Here is a 21,392-nt window from a genome sequence, read left to right as displayed (position 1 = left end):
TCGCTGTCCGATTTGGTGTAAGTAATCTTTTGTACCGAGTCACATGTGAGAGAGTCACAGGTCACAGACGAACGAGTTGCTTGTGAGTACTCACTACTCAGTAGTGTGGTCCATTCAACCCCATGCTTGGTCATTTGTGGGATATTGTTCAACTGTTGCATGGTGAAGGATTATTACTTCTTTATTTACTGTCTATGGTATTTAATGATGGACCCATAAAGCATTAAATTATAAATATACCAAAAAGGTTGAACCAAAGTTGAAGTTATGACTGCAAAAATGGAATGGCCAATGCGCATAAATTGAAGAAATGATTAATATTGACCAACCAAAATATGAAAAGACATATATACACTATTATTAAAGTAGAATCTAACACAGTAACACACACTTAGGATGTGCTTTAAATTCTGTACTTAAAAATCCCATTAAAAAAAGAGATTCGTACAATTAATCTCAACTTCATCTTCCATAGTCAAACACAATAAGTGGCAATAACAGCTTCCCTACTTGTATGTAAGAACCGACTCTTTGACCCCATAAAATTGGTTCTGTGCTTGATACAAGAGAAGTTTGGAAGTTGTTTAAAGTTCACAGCTATAATCTAATCTCACTTGCCCTCATTCGGTTTAGGAATTTTCTTGTACTCGTAATCGTCAATGTTCACCTTTTGTTGCAAGGCCTACACAACAAAACAAATAAAAGTGAACCTTTGGATAGTCATTATTACCTGAAATTACTAATGAAGACAACAACAACAAAGCCTTATTCCACTAAGTGGAGTCGGCTACATAGAACAAACAATACTATTGTATTTTATTATGTATCATGTTTACAGTAAGAATGTTTACCCTGAAATTTCTAATGGAAGGGAAGAAAATTTCTTAGGCCTTGCAACTAGATTATCTCTCAAAGCACTATATTCAATAGTCAAAATGTACACCAAAGCATTATCTATAATGGTGAATTCTTCATGCCAGTCCCATATTTTTCAACACACGTTTAAGTTTAATATTAAATACAGTGCTTTTTGAAAAAATTCATGTAAGTAGATACAATGTGTTGAGATATATATATATATTTTTTCATGTATTTAGGGGGAAAAACACACCTTGAGCTCATCCTCCAATGAGATGGTTTTTGGATTGTATGCATCTACTGGTCCAAGTCTAGACAATGCTTTTCTTGCTTCAGTTATTTCCCATTCCTGGTCATCCTTCACCTTTGCAATATCCTTGCTGCAAGCATAAGAGAACAAATAAAAAAGGAACATCTAAGTAGATAACATAACTAACTAAAATCTAGGGCTTTATCCTGTTTTCTTAGTTGCATTTAGGAACAAGTGACATTACTAGAAAACCACCATAAATATGTTTATATATATGCATACCAGTCTTGAAAACATGGTTAAGAAATTAAGAATGTGAACAGTGTTCTCCATGCATTGGATTCTATTGAATAATGTTGATCAATATTATAAAATAACATAAATCTTTGAACCTTGAATGCCTTCAATAAGTGAGATAATAGATTTGGAATGAGAGCTTCAAAAACCGGAAGAAGCATGAGTTTTCTGTGCCTTCCAAGATAAGCCTAATTGATAATGCAATATTCACATGTTTCCCGTTGTGTAGCCATATATATCTTTGGTTTTATAGACCCAACACCTTCACTTCTTCACATAACACAAGAATAGATTTTCACTATTCACACCTAAAAGATTTGGATTTTAGAGAGATCAACATACCTGCCTTGCAAGAGATGACCAAGGCCAAGAGCACCAAGAACAGTAAGAGATATCATGGGAAGGCCATATCTCAGAAAGGGGCTTTTCCTGCCCCATCTCTTGAAGGAACCAGAAGAACCTGGATTCTTAGCTGTCGCACTTTGCTTCCCATTTTCTTCTTTTGCTTTTGCTGTGTGAATTGTACTCATTGATATCCAAACAACTCAACACCACACTGGGAGTAGTAATTCTCCTAAACTTTGAATAGCACACCATCATGACATGGTTTTAGATTTGAGAATGAATTCTAATTTCTATATTTTTATTTTTTATATTGTCTTAACTAAAAATCAGTTAGTTATTTAGTTAGTTACAATTCAGTGATGTTGGGTTCAATGGACTGTGTGTTGAGGCTAATATCATTCATTGAGACATTGTATCAAACATTTGGTAGGCACAAATTAATATTAAATCTTTTGAGGTAAATACCAAACCTGGATTATGTTGTTTTTAAGGAAAAGGCAAATGATTGTTTTCCTTGTCACTTGCTGCTGCAAAGGTGAAGATCCACTTCCTCCGAGAATGTCTCTTTAAGTTTTGTTGCAGCTTGCAACACACAGAACAGGGGAGAGAGAGAGAGAGAGAGAGAGAGAGAACCTCAGTGAATGACACAACGTCAGAGAATTAAGGCCTGTGGGCCGTAAATTGGGCTATTTTCTTTTTTGTACACTGGGCTCTATATTTTGATATAATGGGCTATATACCCTGTTCTAATTGGTTACTTATCTCTACTTTTGTTATGTTAAATATTTCATTGAAAGAGAGGTATCTGTTTTGTTTTTTTTTTTTTTAATTTGGAAATAATTATTAAGTATTAAAAGAGACCTTCATTCAATCTCCTTAATTCATCCAATGGTTCAATACAAAAGCTATATTATTTATTTATTTTTAAGCATATAAAAAATATTATATATATACAAAAAATTAACACTAATTTAGCATTATCAATTTTTTTTATACTAAAGATAGAGGAACTTGAACCTGCGACTTCTTAAATAAATATGAGAAAACTATGTTATTTGAACTATAACTCATTGACAATTTAGTATTATCTATTTATTTATAAATATATGTGGTGTTTAATTCATTTTCAATATATATTTCATATTGCAATATGTATTTTATATAGATGATTAGTTTTTTGTATATACCTAATATGATTGTAAACATATAAATGTCAAACCTGTAAATCTCATAAAAGTTACTGTTCCGGGGCTTACCTAGAACCGGACGGTGGTTGGACTTGTTTGAGGCCCAAGCGCTGGGGGAGTGTGGTCTCCGACTTGGTTTACGTCTGGGAGCCGCCTCCGAGTTGTGTGTTCCAAGAGATGGGGGGTGGTACCTGCAAAGACACTCCGATGCCTAAGTCAGCATGGGGTTAAGCAGGTTTAGAATGTATTGGAACTTAGAGATACCTGAGGGGTGTCAGGGTATTTATAGTGGTGATCCAATAACCACCGTTGGAGTAGTGCCACCTTTTTAGGTGGATAACCGTCCCTTTTATCTAGGGATTGTTGGGATATGGCTTCTAGAAGTGGTTAGAGAGATTTTAGGGACAGTTACTTATTTGAATAAGTGTTATCTGCCAGCTATCTCTTGAACCCGACTTCTTTGGAAAGAAGTCTGTGTTGAGTCCGACCTCTTCTAAAGAGGTCGGTGAATAACGAAGGCCAATCTTTGGATTGGGCCTTTTGGTGTATTTGGACCTGGGCCATACTGTTGGGTCAGGGTAGGAACAGTGCCCCTACTCGAGTCCAATCTCTTTTGCTTATGAGTTGGATTCGAGTATTGAACTTGGTCTGTAGCTGACGTGACTTTTAGAACTGACGTGATTTTAAATTTCTTAACCGCCAAGTCTAATCAAACGTCGCGTCTGTTGGGGTGTTCGCATTTACGCGTGGGAGCAGTTACATTGGTAACAGCGCGTTTCTTTAATGATCGCGTCAATTTACCCTTATGCCCCTGGCGTGCTATAAATACTTTTCCCTCTTTAAATGACTTGTTTTTGGCCAAGTCTTTTTTCTAAGACTGATTGGTACAACTCGTTCTTTCTGAGTTATTTAAGGCTTGTAGGCTTTGTATGACTGGTTTTAGCATATCGTGCTTAACCAGAAAACATTTCTTATCCTAATTTTGTACAACTCGTTCAGTTCGAGCTGTTTTGAGGATGCATGACTTGTTTTAATACAAATCACCTTTCTGAAACTTATTCTGATTTCTTACGACTTGTTTTGATACAAATCGTTTATTTAAAACGTGGCTATTTCTTGATCTAATTTCATACAACCCATTTAAATTCGAGCTGTTTTTTAGGACTTCACAACTTGTTTCAAGTACAAATTGTTTATTTTGAGTCCTTTTAAACTATCAGATCATCTTTATAACCATCGGACTTCGTTGCTTTATCCATTATGCCCCTGCTCGAGGTCGAGCTTTATGAAGTCGGACTCGAGCACTCAAGCAGAAAGGATTTTCGAATGAAGCCTTTTTTTGTTGAACTCATTCATTCTGAGATTTCTAGATGACTTGTTTTTTATACAAGTCACTTTTTTGAAGCACAACTCGTTATATATCAAGTTGTTTTGCGCAATTTAAATTACTTAGATCATATGGTTATTTTTTACTCGATTTTGTTCAACTCATGGGCTTGAGTTGTTTTAAATCATCAAGCCGTATTATAACCATTGGACACCAATTTATACCTCGTCGCTTTATCCGAGCGACCATTGAAAAGGCCAGCTCGTGATTTTTGCACTTTGTCGAGCATAAATTGGCGCCTTATGTGTAGGGATTATATGCTTATTCCCTCCCCTTTCTAGTTTTTACAAGGTTGTCGTCCTTTTGTATGATACAACTTGTTTTATCCAAGTTGTTTTGGAGGATAGTTTTTACGTTTCGATTTTGTTCAAAAACGTTTACAATCCTTCCTTTTTAACTCGTTTCTATACGAGTCGTTTGAAGTGATTCATTTTGATACAAATCACTTTTAAAGCTTTACTTTTAGATAGACACGACTTGTGCTTGACACAATTTCGTTGAAAATATGGTTGACTGGCATAACTCGTTTAATCCAAGTTATCCTTATGTTGTTGTGAATGCTAGAACGAGTTTTCTTGGAACAACTTGTTTTTGTGAAAGTGTTCCATTTTATACGACTAGGTCGTTTATTTTTAGAACTTGTAGAGATGAGATTGTGGGCTTGAGATTTTGTACGATCCATTTGTTATCCGTGTGGATCGAGTTGTTAGATCGTATTTATGCCTTAAGGGGCATATTTAGTTAAGTTACTTTTGCGACTTGTTCTAAACACAACTTTTTCAACCCGTTTGGCCCGAGCTGTTTCGAGGTGTTTTCTTTCCAATTCGCATATGTAACTTCTTTCCACCAATTGGTTCTTCGTCGCTTCATCTAGGCGATTTCTATATGATCGGCCCGTGATTTTTGCGGTTTATCGAGCTTCAATTGGTGTGTGTTAATTGTAGAAAATCAATTTTCATAAGGAATTGTTGTATCTCCTTATGTTGGAGGTGTGTTGCGACTTGGGTAGTTTTTCACCCTCGAAGTTAGACACTTTGTAGTAGCCCTTTTCTAAGATTTCAGTAATCTTAGAAAAAACCTTTTTGATCTTTGTTTTGAAAAACCTTTTTCTTGGCTGACTGTCCCTTTCTTTAAGTTAAGTTTTCCTTAACAACTCGGGACAGCCTTTTGCCTTAGTGCTTTCAATAGGTTTCCTGATCTCTTTTTGGTATTCCTTATACTCAATTTTTGATTTATTGAGCTCTTATGATTTAGGTTATTTTTGCGATGCGTTTCCTTTTTTCTCGGTTTTTCCGACTTGTAAGTCAGATAATTTCCGAGTTTATTACGATCGACTTTTATAACCTCTTTACACCGACTTGTACCTCGTCGTTTTATCCTGACGACCATCTAGGTCGGTTCATAGGATTTTCACGCTTTGTCGAGCTTAAGTCGGCGCGTTTCGTAGAAAGAAAGAAAAACGAGAAGGAATTTATAAGAGATAAAAGATCTTTATTTATTTGCGAAGGTACTTTTATTGCTACTAAGGGTTTTTCACTATCTATGATCCCTTAGTCTCTACTACGATGCCTCGTTAAAAACCCTTCTTCAGAAAAAATCCTTTAATTTTTGGGAAAAAATCATGAAGTTGGAAAAAGAGTACATCAGGGAGTAGAGTTCGTTTTTAGTACCTTTTCATGTTACAAGCATGCCACGACCTTGGTAGCTCGGTGCTGTTTAAGTCAGTCACCTTGTAATAACCTTTTCCTAAGATCTCAGTAATCTTGTAGGGTCCTATCCTTTTTGTTGTCAGCTTTCATTCGCCCGAACTCAGTAGCCTGATATTTTTTCTTATCAAGATGAGGTCTTTTGCGGCGAATCTCGTAGCCATCCTTTGTCTCAAGAGCTCTTTCCTTATCTGAGTTTGCTCTCAGGTTTCGGAAGGGGGTCACGTTCTTCTTTCGTGCTCTAGCATCATTGTAGAATGTTGTCTTTAGTTTTTAATAATTTTGGACTTAGCTTTCATGATAAGCCAGTGCCCCTACTCGAGGTCGAGCTTCATAAAGTCGGACTCGAGTATTCAGTCATGCCATTCTTGAATCTTACTATTTGTTGCTATGTGACTTTTACAAGTTATTTTGGACTCTCTTTTTGGGAGGTCGGATAACTTGTTTTATACTTGTTGTGTCAACTTAGTAAGGTTGGATACTTATCTCTTGGCTTGAGGAGGCATTCTTATAAATCGCCATCCTTTCTCAATTTGTTTTATACAAATTGTTGTGACGTCGGGTTTACATCCTCTTCGTGTTGATGTTTGATTATGATCATGTTGTCCTTAAGTTATTTGTGCAATTCGTTTTAGGCTTTGCCCCTTGCCAGTTTGATTTAGTACAAGTGGCTTAATGAGGTCGGACCACGATTTGCATTTATAACTTCTTACGCCACTTTGGATCTCATCACTTCAAGTCAGAAAAAGTGTGTATTAAGGAGTAAGGTGCACTTTCTAGCTGTAGTATCCCTTTTGTTGTAAACATGGCACAATCTAGGTAGATTGTTTTCGAGTAAGTTGAGTATGTTGTAGTAGTTCTTTTTCAAGTCTTAAGTGACTTTGTTGGATCTTTTCATTTTGGTGTTGGCTTTTCTTCGTCCGCTTTTGGTCCGATGTCATTTTGGATCAAGACGAGGTTGTCAGTTGAGAAATTTCTTCGTATGACCTTCTCATGGCCATTTATGCTTGGGATCTGGTTCTCGAAGTTGTACCTCAAGAAAGAAGTTGAACTTTTCTTTGTAAGCTCTTAAAGGAAGTCGGATTTTTGTTTGTAGACTTGAATCCTCAGAGGAGGTCAAATTATCTTCATAAGCTTGGATCTTTAGAAGAGGTCGGATTTTTCTTTCTAAACTTGGAAAGAGGTCGGACTTTCTTTCTAAGCTTGGAGGTTTTCGACCTCATTGTAGACTCTGATCTTTAAAAGAAGTCAGAATCTCTTTCTGATATTCTTCGAGGTTTTTGACCTCATTGTAGAGTTGATCGTGAAAGAGGTCGGATTTTTTACAGACTCCATAACGAGGTCGGATTTTTTCCTTGTCGGATCTAAAGAGGTCGGATTCTTCTGAACAATGATGTTTTAGACCTCATTGTAGAGTCTAACCTTTAAAAGAGATCGGACTTTCTTCGTGGGATCTAAAAGAGGTCGGATTTTCTTTGTGAGCTCCCAACTCATCCGACCTTATTGTAAAGTCTGACCTTTAAAAGAGGTCGGACTTTTCTTCCTGAACTTTCTAAAAGAGGTCGGATTTTCTTTGGTGAGCTCCCAACTCATCCGACTTTATTGTAAAGTCTGACCTTAAAAAGAGGTCGGACTTTTATTCATGAGCTCTCTAAAAGAGGTCGGATTTTCTTTGGTGAGCTCCCAAGTCATCCGACTTTATTGTAAAGTCTGACCTTAAAAAGAGGTCGGACTTTTATTCATGAGCTCTCTAAAAGAGGTCGGATTTTCTTTGGTGGGCTCCCAACTCATCCGACTTTCTTTTTTCTTTGGATCGGATTCCAGTTTTCTTCCTGGAAGACATCCATCTTTATTGGTGTGCAAACAACATCAAATTCTACCACAGGAATATTTCTTTCCATATTCATTGGCAGTGATGTAATTTGTGAGCAACCAACGAAAGATGTACCATGAGAATTCTTTGTGTTATTCACTGTTGTAATTGACAGGTGAATCCACTGAAGAAAAAACTGGATTCATCACTCCGTTGTCGGATTGGGTTGCGTTCAAATTGGTTGATGCTGTGTATTTGGAACATGCAACTGTTCCATTTCATGAGTGGGTATCATGGATTTTTTCGGGATTGTAAGTCGGCACAGATGTCATTGTCCATCCAATTTCACGAAGAGGTTGGGATTAGTCACGTTCCCTTTTCTCCCCCTCTTTTTTTTTTTTTATACGTAACTTCTTTCGCCAATTGAATTTTCTGAATTGAAAATTCTTTTATTCAATTGGCTTTCGAGTTCATTTTTTTTTCAAGTAACTTCTTTTGCCAATTGAATTTTCTGAATTGAAAATTCTTTTATTCAATTGGCTTTCGAATTCGTCTTTTTTTTTTCTTTTTCATGTAACTTCTTTTGCCAATTGAATTTTCTGAATTGAAAATTCTTTTATTCAATTGGCTTTCGAGGTTTACGTAACTTCTTTTGCCAATTGAATTTTCTGAATTGAAAATTCTTTTATTCAATTGGCTTTCGAGTTCGTCTTTTTTTTTTTTTCACGTAACTTCTTTTGCCAATTGAATTTTCTGAATTGAAAATTCTTTTATTCAATTGGCTTTCGAATTCGTCCTGGTTTGCTTTCTACAATGGCCTTGGGACGGTACTTTCTTCTCTTTTAATCCAATTTAACTGTAGAAGTAGAATTATCATCCCTATTTGATATCCTCTGCCCATTGGGAGAAGTTTTTACGGGATTTCTGGTATCCATAGAAACTGTATTCCAGCTTCTTTTTAACATGCTTGCATCTTATTCATGTCGAGTGGTTGTCTGACTATGTTATTGATCATCCGCCATTATCAAGAGTTGAGCTCCAGGTCCCCGGCAACGGCGCCAATGTTCCGGGACTTACCTAGAACCGGACGGTGGTTGGACTTGTTTGAGGCCCAAGCGCTGGGGGAGTGTGGTCTCCGACTTGGTTTACGTCTGGGAGCCGCCTCCGAATTGTGTGTTCCAAGAGATGGGGGGTGGTACCTGCAAAGACACTCCGATGCCTAAGTCAGCATGGGGTTAAGCAGGTTTAGAATGTATTGGAACTTAGAGATACCTGAGGGGTGTCAGGGTATTTATAGTGGTGATCCAATAACCACCGTTGGAGTAGTGCCACCTTTTTAGGTGGATAACCGTCCCTTTTATCTAGGGATTGTTGGGATATGGCTTCTAGAAGTGGTTAGAGAGATTTTAGGGACAGTTACTTATTTGAATAAGTGTTATCTGCCAGCTATCTCTTGAACCCGACTTCTTTGGAAAGAAGTCTGTGTTGAGTCCGACCTCTTCTAAAGAGGTCGGTGAATAACGAAGGCCAATCTTTGGATTGGGCCTTTTGGTGTATTTGGACCTGGGCCATACTGTTGGGTCAGAGTAGGAACAGTTACCATATTCGAAGTTTAAGTAAAAATCATACCAAAAATTTAGAAGGGAAAAAAAAGTTCAATCAAACTAAGAAAATTCATATCTAAAATGAACAATTGCTATCCACCCTAGACTAGATTGTATTTGCACTTATTTTAATGTTTACCAAAAAATTTAAAAAATCCACTTAAATTTATAATTTGAAAATGTCAAAAACATATTCCTAATCAGAAGTGTATTCTCTTTATTATGATTTTCTCAACCATATATCAATTAATTTTCATGTCGAATTTTTCTAAAACTTAGTCCAAATATTGACATTCTATGTGACCCAAAACTTAGAACAATTTGACAAGTACAATAAAATGTCTAACTAAGAAACTAAACATAACACTTTGAGTAATTAATTGCAAACTTTAGATACCAAAATAGCATGTCATATTTCCCAACTTTATAATGTCTAATTAAGTTGCAACATAACGTAAGAAAGTGATAATTATTTAGATACATTATTATCAGCATAAGATTAAGAGCAACAAGGGAAATCTCCATCAAAACCAAACTAAAACAACCAAAAGTGAAAGCAAAGTTGAGAATATTCTTTCAACTTCAAAATCTTTCAGTTGAGATCAATTCACTTCAGTCATGGCCTTTTGATCTTCCATGGTGGTAGTAGTGGTGGTGATGGTGGTTGATGTTGGTGTTATCTTGGTTTTCCTACATGACTTTGTGACCTTGTTGTTATTAGGGGGCTTAGGTATTAACCTACACCCCAATTTCTTGAGGATCACGTTCCAACTAATCTTGGACTTAACCATCATCTTCTCAAGCTCTTTCTTCATGTGCAGGTACTCTTTCTCAAGCTCATTCACACGCTCCCTCACATTCTCAAAGGCCATGAAGGGGTTAGTTTGGTCATTTCCTATCAGTGCTAAGTTATGCTGTTGTTTCTCTGAATTCTCAAGGCTGCTGCTGTTGTTGTTGTTGTTATCAGATGAAAAGAACCAACCAGCAACTGAGGTTCTGAGTTTGAGCTGCTCAAAGAACAGGACTTGGACCACAACTCGGAGTGGAAGCCTCTCATTTTGCGCCGCGTGTGTGCTGGCTTCCAGGGACAGCTTCTGGCAGTTCATGAGCTTGCAAATTTGTTCCTTCTCTGAGTCTGTTAGCCATGGATGAGCCTGTCAAGTTCACAATGAATTTGTTAGTAAATTATTAATGTGAATGTGACATCAACTTCTAGCTAGCAACTATAGGGGTGGAAACAGGCCAGGACACACCATGCTTCGTCCTCAACAGTCCAGGCCTGTAAAGTAGTTAATTGGCCTGAGTCTGATCTGATTTGTTGGTAATGGTGGCTTATTTTAAGAGCATTTATAATGGTGCAATATTTGAGCGTTAAAGATGTTATTTTCACTTTTAAAAGAATAAAATAAAACCTAAAATAGCCCTGACAATTATTTCGAAAGACAACGAGACCCTTAACAAAAAAAATCCAACCCGACCGCTGACAATTACTTCGAAAGGACAACGAAGTCCCTACGCCAAAAAAAGTTAATGTTGTTTTTTTTGGCACAGGGGCTAATCAGTCCCCAAAAAAAATATTGGGGCGGATTGGGTGTGTTTTTTTTTTGTTGGGAGCTTCGTTGTCCTTTCGAGATAATTGTCAAAGACCGGGTGAGATATTCACTCTTAAGAATATCAAGACTCAAGCTAATGCTAGCAAACTTTTAAGGATTCAAAGAAAGAAGAACTATGATTTGATTGTTAGTACCTTGAGATATATATCAATGGCACGATATAAAGCATCATCAAGGGTCCTAGCATAATCAGGAATGACAGCAGCAAGTGCCTGAAACTTTTGAAGCTTCACATTGGAATCAGGTGCAACCTCAGCAAGATAGCTATCAACAAGATTAGCCACTTTTATCATTGGAGTTTGATGAGAGCCTTCAACCAATCCCTTCTCTCTTTCTTCCTCTATGTCATTAGAAGATGTTGTGGAATCAATAACATCATGCTCCACAATCATGAAATGATCAAGCATCCTCTGAACACAATCAATATCATAAAGGGTTTCCATTGAGTATCCAATGTTTGGGATCAGAAGATCATCAAGATCAGCTTCATCTAACTGAGCACCAATCTTTTTCTCCAAACTTGCACAACAAGATGAGCTAGCATACAATGCCATTGCTGTTCTAAGAACCCTTAACAAGAACTTGGTTGGTGTGATGCCCTTTACATTTGGAAGCATTTCCACAATCTCTTCTATCATGTTCCTTTGATCTGCTTCAGAAGGAGTACAACAAGAAATTGATGATGACTTGTTAGAATTGTTTCCACTGAATTGGCTTCCCAATAAAGGAACATTCTTTTTAGCATAGTAAACAAGGGAACCAGAAATCTTCTCAGCCTTCATGTGCCTTCCACTAGCACCATGCATGAATCTTTTGTATAATGGCAAGCTAAGTGAAGAAACATCCTCATACCACCAATCTTCGCATGTTATCTTCGATACGAGTCCTCCTATTCTGTTCTCTGGACTTTGAACAACACTTTGAGAAGTAACCAAGCTTGGATCTGCAGCTTTCAATACCAAAGATTGTATGCACCTTGAAGTTATATGAAGCTCTTCAGCAAAAGGCAAAACATCTTCTTCACATGTTCTTAGAGCTCTAAGAGTGTCTGTCCAATAAGTGAAGATGTGGTTTAGGAAATTCTCAGTCTGTATGATGAGATTTCCCTCTCCATAGTCCTCTGTCATTTGGAGGTACTCGGCGGCACACCGGAGACTAACCACATTTGATGGTGTTAGCTCCATTTTGACACCATAACAGAACTTTGCTATAAGTAGAAACGCATTGCCTCCTCCTGGTAGTTCATGAAGTTCAATCACTGATTTTTCATTGTCTTCTTTCATAATTGTTTCTAGCAATTCACTTCTTGATATAAGTGGAAACTGGTGTACACAAAAAAAAAAAAAAATGGTTTTTTAAGAATCTAAATATGAAAAGTAACAAGAACAAGCTAACAGATACTTCTACTGATTTATTTATTACAGACAAGAGAAACATTTATGTTCTGTTTCATATAAATATAAATATCTGATTGGATATTTGTATAAAACTATTTTACATTGTTCGTGTATAACGATTAAATTCAACTAATTATAAGCTAAATTTTGGAATTAGAACAAAATTAGCTGGTTGAATTAAAAATGGACACAACCTCCATTTGTTATATGCTTTTTTAATCAATTTCATATTCATTTTAAGAGACATTTCTGTAAATTAGTCATAATAATAAGTAGTAAAATGATGAAAACAGAATCTTGGGGTGAGGATTGAAAACACAAACCTTGTGAAGATGAAAGGATGTTTCACCAATTTCAACAATGACATCACTTGGAAGCCCAGTTGAGCAAAGCCTAATCAAACACCATGAACAATTTTATGATTCACATACCAATAATTTCAGATAGGGTGTTAGGAACACGTTTGAAAAAATAAATTGCAAGAAGTGAAAGAAGAACCAAACAACAATTAGGAAGAAAAAGAAGTTAATAAGTGTGTACTAACCAATTTTGCCGATCAAGATAAAACACATCGGATTTTGATCCAAGCTTCATGCATGCCATGTCTGTCATTCAATACTTCAACGTAAAAAAAAGAAAAGAGTCTCTCTTACAAAGTGATAATAGAGAAATGAAAAGGTAATAGTGTTAGTGGTAGTATCATAAATAACTATATGCAGTGCAATAAAAAGCTTTTAAGTTTTTTATTTTGTTTTTTCTGTTTTGAGTCTCAAGATTTTTCAGTTGTGTATGTGAGTCTAGAAAGAGTACACACGTGAGTGTGAGTTATTTGATTATACCGAGTCTAAAGGAGGGAATTAAATCTAGGAAGAAGAATAGGTAGCAACTGTTAAGTGTGCCAATAGGTGCATTGTTTTGGAGTGATTATCTATTAAATTTGTTACAATATTATCTCATTTCTGGAATGCTTCCCAACCTATGTAACATAATATGCATCTTTCTAAATAATTTTATAGTCTTCCTGACATAATTGTTAAAAATTATTAATAATACATAATTGAATATACTTATAAAATATTTTTATATTTATCAAAATTAAATTTATGTATTATTACCAAAAAATTTTGAAAACAACAATATTTTGATGATAAATTTTAAAAAGAATAATATATTGTAGAAGAATCTATAACATGTATATATGACATTATTCTAATTTAGGTAATATATTCTAGGATATATGTCCATATAATTTATATTCAATTTATACATAATTTATTAAATATGTATACATTCTATTTTATTGTATAGGTATTCTTAAATAATTACCCAATATATATATTATGATTTTTTGTATAAATATTTTTTAATAGTTATAAAAATAATATAAATTTGAATTACATTATATATAATTAATAAAAATGACTATGTTACAATACAATAACATAACTATAAATAGAATGACTAAAATAGGCATATTGTAAATTAAATAAGTAAGAGACAGATTGACAAACATGTAATAATATAATTGATTTAAAATATAATCCAGATTATAATGTCACATAAATCAACATATTTTTCTTTATATCTATTTTTATATTTGACTTAATACTAGTAATTTTTTTTACTAAAAATGTTAGTTTCTTAACCTCTGTTTGGGGGAATATTTTAACAAAAAAATATTTTTAAAAAATAAAAGTAATTTCGTATTTAGATATTTTATATAAAAACATATTTTTTATCTAACAATTATATTTAAGTACAATAATATAAAAATATTATTTATTTATTATGTTAAAAAAATTTTAAATAAAAAATATAAATAGTAGCTTTTAAAAAATATATTTTTTATTTTTTTATTTTTATTACTACAATTTTTGTTAAATACACTGAAAAATTTAAAAATAATGTTTTCATTGAAAAATAAATTTTAACAACATAATGACATACAAACAAATTAATATTTTCAAATTCACAAAGGTTAAGTTTAATATTTTTTTATATTTATTTTGTATATAAACTCTTATCTCTATTCACATATTTATTTATTTATTTATTTATTTTAGACTTGATATTTATTTATTTATTTATAGCCAGATAATACACTTCACTCAATGAACTGAGAATTTAAGAAAAAAATTCAGGAATCAATAAAATTTATTATTTTTTACCAATATTTTGAGTCATTAGTCTAATTTTTTTAGTCTAAAAATCTAACAAATATATTTTTAGTTTATATTTTTAAATATTATTAGCTAACTAATGGCCAAAAATAATAAATTCTATTGATTCTTTAGTATTTTTTAGAATTTAATATATTGATAGAATTAACTGATTTGATAATTAACTTAACTTGATTGAGTGGTCAACTTATTTATTTGTTTAAATAAATATTGAAGGTTTAAATTATATTTTAGTATATATAATAATTCATTAGACAGTAATAAATTATTAAATAAAATTTATAATTTTTTTATATGCAATAAAATTCAAATTTATAATGAATTAGTTTTTTATTTGACAGATGTTTTTTTTGGTCAGAAAACATTGAAAGTTTTTGTTTTTGGTATTACATTGATAGTTTTTGTTAAAAGAAGAGATGGCTACTTTGGTATTAGGCCGAATTCAATAAAATAATACGGAAAAAAATTAAACTGATTTTGGGCTTTAAGATAAAGCCCAAAACAATGACCAGAAAAAAGGTCCGCAAAACAATGACCAAAACCGAATGAGACCAAAAAGCCCAGAAAAAAAGAAAAGAAAAGAAAAGAAAAACAGCGTTCTCCAATCTCTCTTGGAGTCTCGTTCCCTCAGCTTCGTCAACTGCAACTGCTCTCAATGCCAATGGAAGAACAACCTCACTTCAGAGTTCCACTCTCTCTTCTCCTCTTCCTCTCTCTCTTCCTTCTTCCAACTTCCTTCTCTTCTACGCACGACCTTCAGATCCTCAATGCCGAACGCAGAGTATGCTCTCCTTCATTCATCTCTCTCTTATTTCGTCAAATGAAAATTCATCGATCTCTTTTTACCCCAATTCTTAATTCTCATTCCAAATTCTGTATTTTTTATTCTTCTCCTTAAGTAGTTCTTCGTTCCTCCGGTTTCATCTGACGATCTGTTGGTGGAAATGAGATGAATTGGTTTGGGGGTTCAAGGGACTGTGTGAAAAATCTAAACTTGCGAGATGGCTATCATAATATATGATAAATTCGCTGCATAGATATTATATATGTATACCTTGTTTTGTGGAAACGTTTCATTTGTCTCTTTTGATGCCACTTTAGTTCGTTAGAGGGCCAATTATAGTTTGGAGGTTCGATTTGGATTTGTTTGTTATCTAAGTTTGGCTATTAACATATTCTCTCTCTGTGAGTGTGATATTGAGGAATATGATTGTCTGTGAAGTAAGTTTGGAAGATTAGTGTTATTATAGTACTTTGATTATTTCCATATCATTTGTTGAAGCTGATATTTGAGCCTGATGTTAACTTATTTTAGAAAATGCTGTATGTCTTTGACACTTCGATCATGTTTTGTCCGGTGACGTTCACATAGTCTGTTTTAGACATTCTTTGACTGACAGTATTCCCATGATCCTTGCAGATTGATTTGACTTCTCACATCATTAAGGTGTACTTGACATTGAAGGTAACTCCTCTATCCTGTTTCTTGTATAAATTGGGTTCCATATTCTGCTTTGACTGAGTATTCTTTTACGTCGAGTTATCGACTATAGTCGCTGGATCATTTTATTATGTCTAGATGTAATGTGTGACTATGTATGCTGACTTACATTTGATAACAGTTATCAAATCGTGAATTGTATTCTGTTCTAGACTAGAATTTATTCGTGTAATTTTTGAACCTTGAAGGGATTGACAGATCATTTATTTTTGCACATTTTCTCTTTCAGGTTGAAAATTTGGGAACATCCCCTGCTTCAGAAGTACATCTTGCTTTTTCACCTGCTGAAGCGGAACATCTTGCAATAGTCAAAGCTGCAGCAACTTCTGGGAAACGGAAGAAGAAGACTTACATCCCCCTTGATGTTAAATCTGCAGAGCTACCAGATGGACCTAATGGAACTAAATTCTTCACCGTAACTTTGTTAACTTCACTAAATAAAGGTGAAACTGCAACACTAGAGGTGCTTTACATATTGACACATTCTCTGGAACCTTTCCCTGTAGAAATAACTCAATCAGAGTCACAGCTGGTCTATTTCCGTGATAGTGCTATATTGTTGTCTCCCTATCATGTCAAGGAACAGACAACTTTCATTAAGACACCAAGCACTCGGGTAGAATCATTCACTGTGGTCGATCCCGCTAAACGTGCTGGTACAGAGCTGAAATATGGACCTTATGAAGATCAACCCCCATATTCATATTCTCCTGTTCTGGTCCATTTTGAAAATAACAATCCCTTCGCGGTAGTTGAGGAGCTAGAACGTGAAATTGAAATTTCTCACTGGGGAAATGTACAGGTCACAGAGCGATATAGGCTGGTCCATGCAGGTGCTCGACATAAAGGCGCTTTTTCGAGGTATGTTTTCCATCACTTAGTTCTTTGTAAAGCTCAAGATCTTGTCTTTGTTCTTTGGAGAACAACATAAGTAGTTATGTATCTCAGAATGCTCTCTTCAAAGTTCAAAATCTTGGATTAGATGTCATTTCATGTTGAACTTCGATAAAGGAATCCAATTTTTAACCACTTTGAAACAACCCCCGCCCAGGGGGGGTTATTAAATAATGGTAGTTATTGCATTAGTAAGGGGTGATATTCAAATGAGTGAATAAAAAGGTATTTTAGTCATTTAAAACTATTCTTAATTTCCATGCATTGCCTTGAAAGACTATCATTTAGGAAGGGTGGGAGCAATAATTTTGTTTGCATGCAATCTTTAAGTTTCTTTTATTATGCATGAACTTAAAAAGTGGTTTTCTGTGGACAGGGTTGAATATCAAACTAGACCAGATGCTACTGGTGTATCTTCATTCAAACATCTTCTAGCAAAACTGCCCCCCAAGGTTCACTCTGTGTACTACAGAGATGAAATAGGAAATGTTTCCACTTCAAACTTACGTACAGATTATCGGAAGGTACGACATATGATTGAGTTTTAAATGAAGCATACCATTTCATTGATGTCATGATTTCCAATCTTATACTTATTTACATGCTTATCATTTGCAGTCAGAACTTGAATTTCAACCTCGGTATCCCCTGTTTGGAGGCTGGAAATCAACCTTTGTTATCGGTTATGGGCTACCATTGCAAGACTTCCTTTTTGAGTCACCAGATGGTAGAAGATACCTAAATTTTACTTTTGGATGTCCACTTACTCAGACAGTGGTTGACAAGTTGATTTTAAAAGTGGGTTTGAGCTTGTTCTTTTGTTTTGCGACTTGTGATTGATATTTTTTACTGAAATCTGTGACCTTTGCTTTGACGGCTTGTGTATACAATAATGGAGGTTTAATTTACCCTTCTTAAACGATTAAATTTCAGGTTGTACTGCCAGAGGGATCCAAAGATCCCACAGCCGTGATTCCTTTCCAAGTGGACCAACATCTAGAGGTAATATTCTCTTTGGATAATGCTGCATACGCTGTTACGCCGCATTGCGTTGTTTACAATTACACACAGCTGGATAGTGACAGCTTCATCCAAGTTTAACTGCCAAAGATAAACTAAAATGAAAAAAAAAAAGTGTTTTCAGAGAGATTGCTTAAAACATAGATGGAGCAATGTGTACTGTTATGACAGAATAATTGTGTCAATGGAATTTCTGCATTATCTAAGAAACAATTTACGAAGTTGTCTAATTAATATATTGCTTTTCTTCATGTTTTAGTTGTGGTGGTTATGAATTTCTGTTTTCACTTGTATTACTATAGCTTAATGAAGCATTTGTTTTCCTGCAGCTGAAACAGTTTTGCTTTTGAATTTTGCAGATCAAATATTCATATCTTGATGTGATCGGAAGGACTGTTGTTGTTCTAGAAAAGAGTAATGTAGTTCCTGAGCATAACGTTCCTTTCCAGGTATTACAGGCGATAAACCTGTCCACGGCAACCACAATCATGATTAAGATTCGAAGATTACATTTGTAGTTCTTTCCCGTCAACAAGCTTGGGACAAAGATTACTTAGGACTTGCTTTTTTCTAACCTTCATAGACTTTGAAAATGAAAACCATGACACTTTCAATACTTGGCTGTTCGCAGCACAAAGACCGAAGCATAAAATATTTCATTTTATCTTTGGGCGTACTTCGTTGAGTCTTAACACATAGTACAACATAGAAGTTGTGTCCTTGCCTACTCTAGTATGCTGTTGGTTTCGTTCCACTTAAATAACGTTGTGCTTTATTCTCTGTCTAACCTTGTCTTCTGTTATTCTTTTCGCAGGTATACTACACTTTCAACCCTATATTCATGCTTGCCGAGCCATTGATGCTGTCGATTGCAATTTTCTTGTTTTTCGTGGCCTCGGTGTCATACCTACACGCCGATCTTTCCATACGAAAATGATGAACATCTCGCTAGTTTCAGAAAGGCATGTGTTAAATCTCGCTTCAATAACTTTCTTTCGTTGTCTTCTTCGTAAAAGAAAAGAAAAATTGTATTCAAAACATTTTCTCTTCTCTGAGCTCTCACTTATCAACCATTATTATGTCTTTCTTATTGCAGTGACTGAGGAGATCCAAATTTTTTGGGGAGTATGAGAAGGTCATATACCATTATTGTATGCATTAAGAGAACTAATTGCAACTATAGATTTACTTGTTTGTACGATCTTCCCCTGAAAGTTTGATCACATGCCATTCATCCAAAACTAGCATTCAACCTCCCTTTGAGAAAATTATAGGGTATGTTAGTTAGATCTTAAAGGCACTACATAATGGTTAACAAACTTAGAGGATCTTTCTTCTTATGTATTGAGAAACATTTCAAGTTTGAAAATGTGGTTTTGAATGTCTCATATTACATAGATTAAACAAGTTAATTCTCGCTTACAACAAGGATTTTGATTTATTTATTTATTTTTCTTTACTAATCATTGTTGAGATAGAAAACATGTGGTCTTGGTTGGCTAAAATGAACATTTCAAGGCAATTTGTTTAGAATTCTTGTCATGATTTGAAGAAAAATGTATCTTCCCGTAGTTGACAAATTGAATTATCTTGAAGCTAAAGAAGTTGGTGGATACTTTCTTCATTTTCTATATTATTAGCCTGTGAATTCTAATCTGTATTATAGTTTCCATCAGCCTAAGCCTTGTGATTAATTATCAAAATGAAACGTAAAAAGAAAAAAAAAATCTATTCAAACACTAAAAATAAACAAAAACTATTAATACTTAATAGTGATAGAATAAGTACTCAGTCTATTCTCTGTAGAAAACATTGATTGGTTAATAACTGATTAAAGAAAGAAAGTAAGAAACAAAAGAAAATAACTTCATTCATAATATGGTCATTGTTTCTTTTCTGCAAATCAAGGGAAACTAATAAAAAAAAAGGTACCCTCATTCCTTAATACTTGGCCCCACCTTCACGGCAATTACAATGTAATAGCCTTATAAATGAGATTGAATTAATTTTAGTAGATAATTAGGTAGTATTTTAGAAATATAAGATAGGATAGAGTTTTTATATATATATATATATATATATATATATATATTTGTTTTTTTGGTTGTCTACGTATCTTCCAACTCAATAGATCAAGGACTAATTTGTCGCGGATTTGAGCTCTATTTAAGGGTTTGTCGCTAATGGGTTGCTACATGTACAACGCAGAATTCAAACCCCGACACTTACTTAAGCGGACGAATGAGCTGATCACTCGTCCTAAATAAGTGTAAACCATAGAAGTTTAGAATCTTTTTATTCGATCCAACTAATAGAATTTTTTTTCACCCAATTAAATCTGTTCAATCCATAAAAAAATTAATAAATTTATTTTTAAACAAATGTAACATACATGTCTAAATTACTAATTCGATATCCAAAAAATTCAGTTTCTGACAAAAATAACCGTAAAAAATGTTATAGACAAAACAACCTCTAAATAATTTGAAAATACGACAAAAAGAATCAATAATTATTATACTTTTTATAAGTAACAAAATAACTTTTATATTTAGTAAATGGTTTATTCATTAATTTTTTGGTAATATTTAAAAAGTGCACAAAAGAATTTGGAGTAAAATTTTATCTCTAGATTTTTTTTTCAAAAAAATGTGATTATTCACAATAATTTTTAAAAAATTCACTTGAAAAAAATACCAAATTTTAAAGATGAAAAGATCTTATTTTTTTAATAATATTTACAAAAATTTACATCAAAATTTGATCTTTAAAATAATTTTTTAAAGTTACATTTAATATTTAATTCGATTTATCGTATTTTTAAATCTTTCGAAAATTTATATATCGTTAACGTCTTTTAAAATTTATTTTATCAACAATACAAACTTTTAAATATCATTTTAATAATTTACTGGTATATTTAAACTCTATCTTACACAACTCCACATACTCTAAAACCCTAGTAAATAGGATATAGACCATGTAATAATTTATTTATTTATCTATACCTATATATCGTTAATATTTGGTCAAGATATATGGTGATGAAAACAAAAGAACTATCAATTACTTCACCATTCACATGGAAAACTTTAAGCATTATTATCAAAGAGTAATTAGATAAACCTATATGAAAAATTAAATATACTACGTACTACTTTTCTAAAGAATCTATTATATTTGTTATCTATCTAATATATATATTATTAATTTTATAATTAAATTATATCATATGTCACCTCTTATAATTTTATTATAATTAAAATCAAACATTTTTTTTAAATTAAAGATTTCTGATCTCTCTCTCTCTCTCTCTCTCTCTCTCTCTCTCTCTCTCTCT

General features: G+C 33.8%; 3 protein-coding genes across 4 annotated transcripts; 1 reads left to right on the top strand and 2 right to left on the bottom strand.

Moving 5' to 3' along the window:
- Positions 1-323: 323 nt before the first annotated feature.
- On the bottom strand, positions 324-2,421 carry LOC130951026 (uncharacterized). 2 transcript variants are annotated; one of them, XM_057879640.1, is made up of 4 exons: positions 2,221-2,421; positions 1,748-1,979; positions 1,112-1,238; positions 324-682 (listed from the first exon to the last, which is right to left on the bottom strand). In XM_057879640.1, exons 2-4 carry the CDS (start codon positions 1,933-1,935, stop codon positions 611-613), a joined length of 387 nt encoding a protein of 128 aa, XP_057735623.1. In that variant the 5' UTR covers positions 1,936-1,979; positions 2,221-2,421; the 3' UTR covers positions 324-610. The 2 variants fall into 2 exon arrangements, with proteins under 2 accessions (XP_057735623.1, XP_057735624.1); XM_057879641.1 differs by having other exon boundaries at positions 1,748-1,984; positions 2,221-2,405.
- A 7,628-nt stretch (positions 2,422-10,049) lies between these two features.
- On the bottom strand, positions 10,050-13,060 carry LOC130950395 (putative BTB/POZ domain-containing protein At5g13600). The gene is made up of 4 exons (XM_057878889.1): positions 13,002-13,060; positions 12,781-12,850; positions 11,195-12,382; positions 10,050-10,601 (listed from the first exon to the last, which is right to left on the bottom strand). The coding sequence occupies exons 1-4, from the start codon at positions 13,058-13,060 to the stop codon at positions 10,050-10,052; spliced, it is 1,869 nt and encodes a 622-aa protein (XP_057734872.1).
- Positions 13,061-15,251: 2,191 nt separating this feature from the next.
- LOC130947276 (dolichyl-diphosphooligosaccharide--protein glycosyltransferase subunit 1B) lies at positions 15,252-19,497 on the top strand. Its single transcript, XM_057875937.1, has 9 exons — positions 15,252-15,418; positions 16,058-16,102; positions 16,368-16,999; positions 17,409-17,556; positions 17,651-17,830; positions 17,966-18,034; positions 18,412-18,501; positions 18,867-19,014; positions 19,149-19,497. Exons 1-8 carry the CDS (start codon positions 15,293-15,295, stop codon positions 18,987-18,989), a joined length of 1,413 nt encoding a protein of 470 aa, XP_057731920.1. The 5' UTR covers positions 15,252-15,292; the 3' UTR covers positions 18,990-19,014; positions 19,149-19,497.
- The last annotated feature ends 1,895 nt before the right edge of the window (positions 19,498-21,392 follow it).

Source organism: Arachis stenosperma, chromosome 9 (genome assembly GCF_014773155.1).
Source record: "Arachis stenosperma cultivar V10309 chromosome 9, arast.V10309.gnm1.PFL2, whole genome shotgun sequence".
Classification (NCBI taxonomy): domain Eukaryota; kingdom Viridiplantae; phylum Streptophyta; class Magnoliopsida; order Fabales; family Fabaceae; genus Arachis; species Arachis stenosperma.
This window is presented reverse-complemented; position numbering and strand designations above follow the sequence as displayed.

What these genes read in the sequence shown, in the direction of transcription:
- LOC130951026 (XM_057879640.1), bottom strand. Translation starts at nt 1,935, where the DNA reads ATGAGTACAATTCACACAGCAAAAGCAAAAGAAGAAAATGGGAAGCAA. An exon ending in GGTCATCTCTTGCAAGGCAG is followed by an intron (nt 1,239 to 1,747) that starts GTATGTTGATCT and finishes TTATGCTTGCAG; the next exon opens with CAAGGATATTGCAAAGGTGA. An exon ending in CATTGGAGGATGAGCTCAAG is followed by an intron (nt 683 to 1,111) that starts GTGTGTTTTTCC and finishes TTTGTTGTGTAG; the next exon opens with GCCTTGCAACAAAAGGTGAA.
- LOC130950395 (XM_057878889.1), bottom strand. Translation starts at nt 13,060, where the DNA reads ATGGCATGCATGAAGCTTGGATCAAAATCCGATGTGTTTTATCTTGAT. An exon ending in CATCCTTTCATCTTCACAAG is followed by an intron (nt 12,383 to 12,780) that starts GTTTGTGTTTTC and finishes TGTGTACACCAG; the next exon opens with TTTCCACTTATATCAAGAAG. An exon ending in CCATTGATATATATCTCAAG is followed by an intron (nt 10,602 to 11,194) that starts GTACTAACAATC and finishes TGAACTTGACAG; the next exon opens with GCTCATCCATGGCTAACAGA.
- LOC130947276 (XM_057875937.1), top strand. Translation starts at nt 15,293, where the DNA reads ATGCCAATGGAAGAACAACCTCACTTCAGAGTTCCACTCTCTCTTCTC. An exon ending in AAGTGGACCAACATCTAGAG is followed by an intron (nt 18,035 to 18,411) that starts GTAATATTCTCT and finishes TGAATTTTGCAG; the next exon opens with ATCAAATATTCATATCTTGA. An exon ending in AGCATAACGTTCCTTTCCAG is followed by an intron (nt 18,502 to 18,866) that starts GTATTACAGGCG and finishes TTCTTTTCGCAG; the next exon opens with GTATACTACACTTTCAACCC.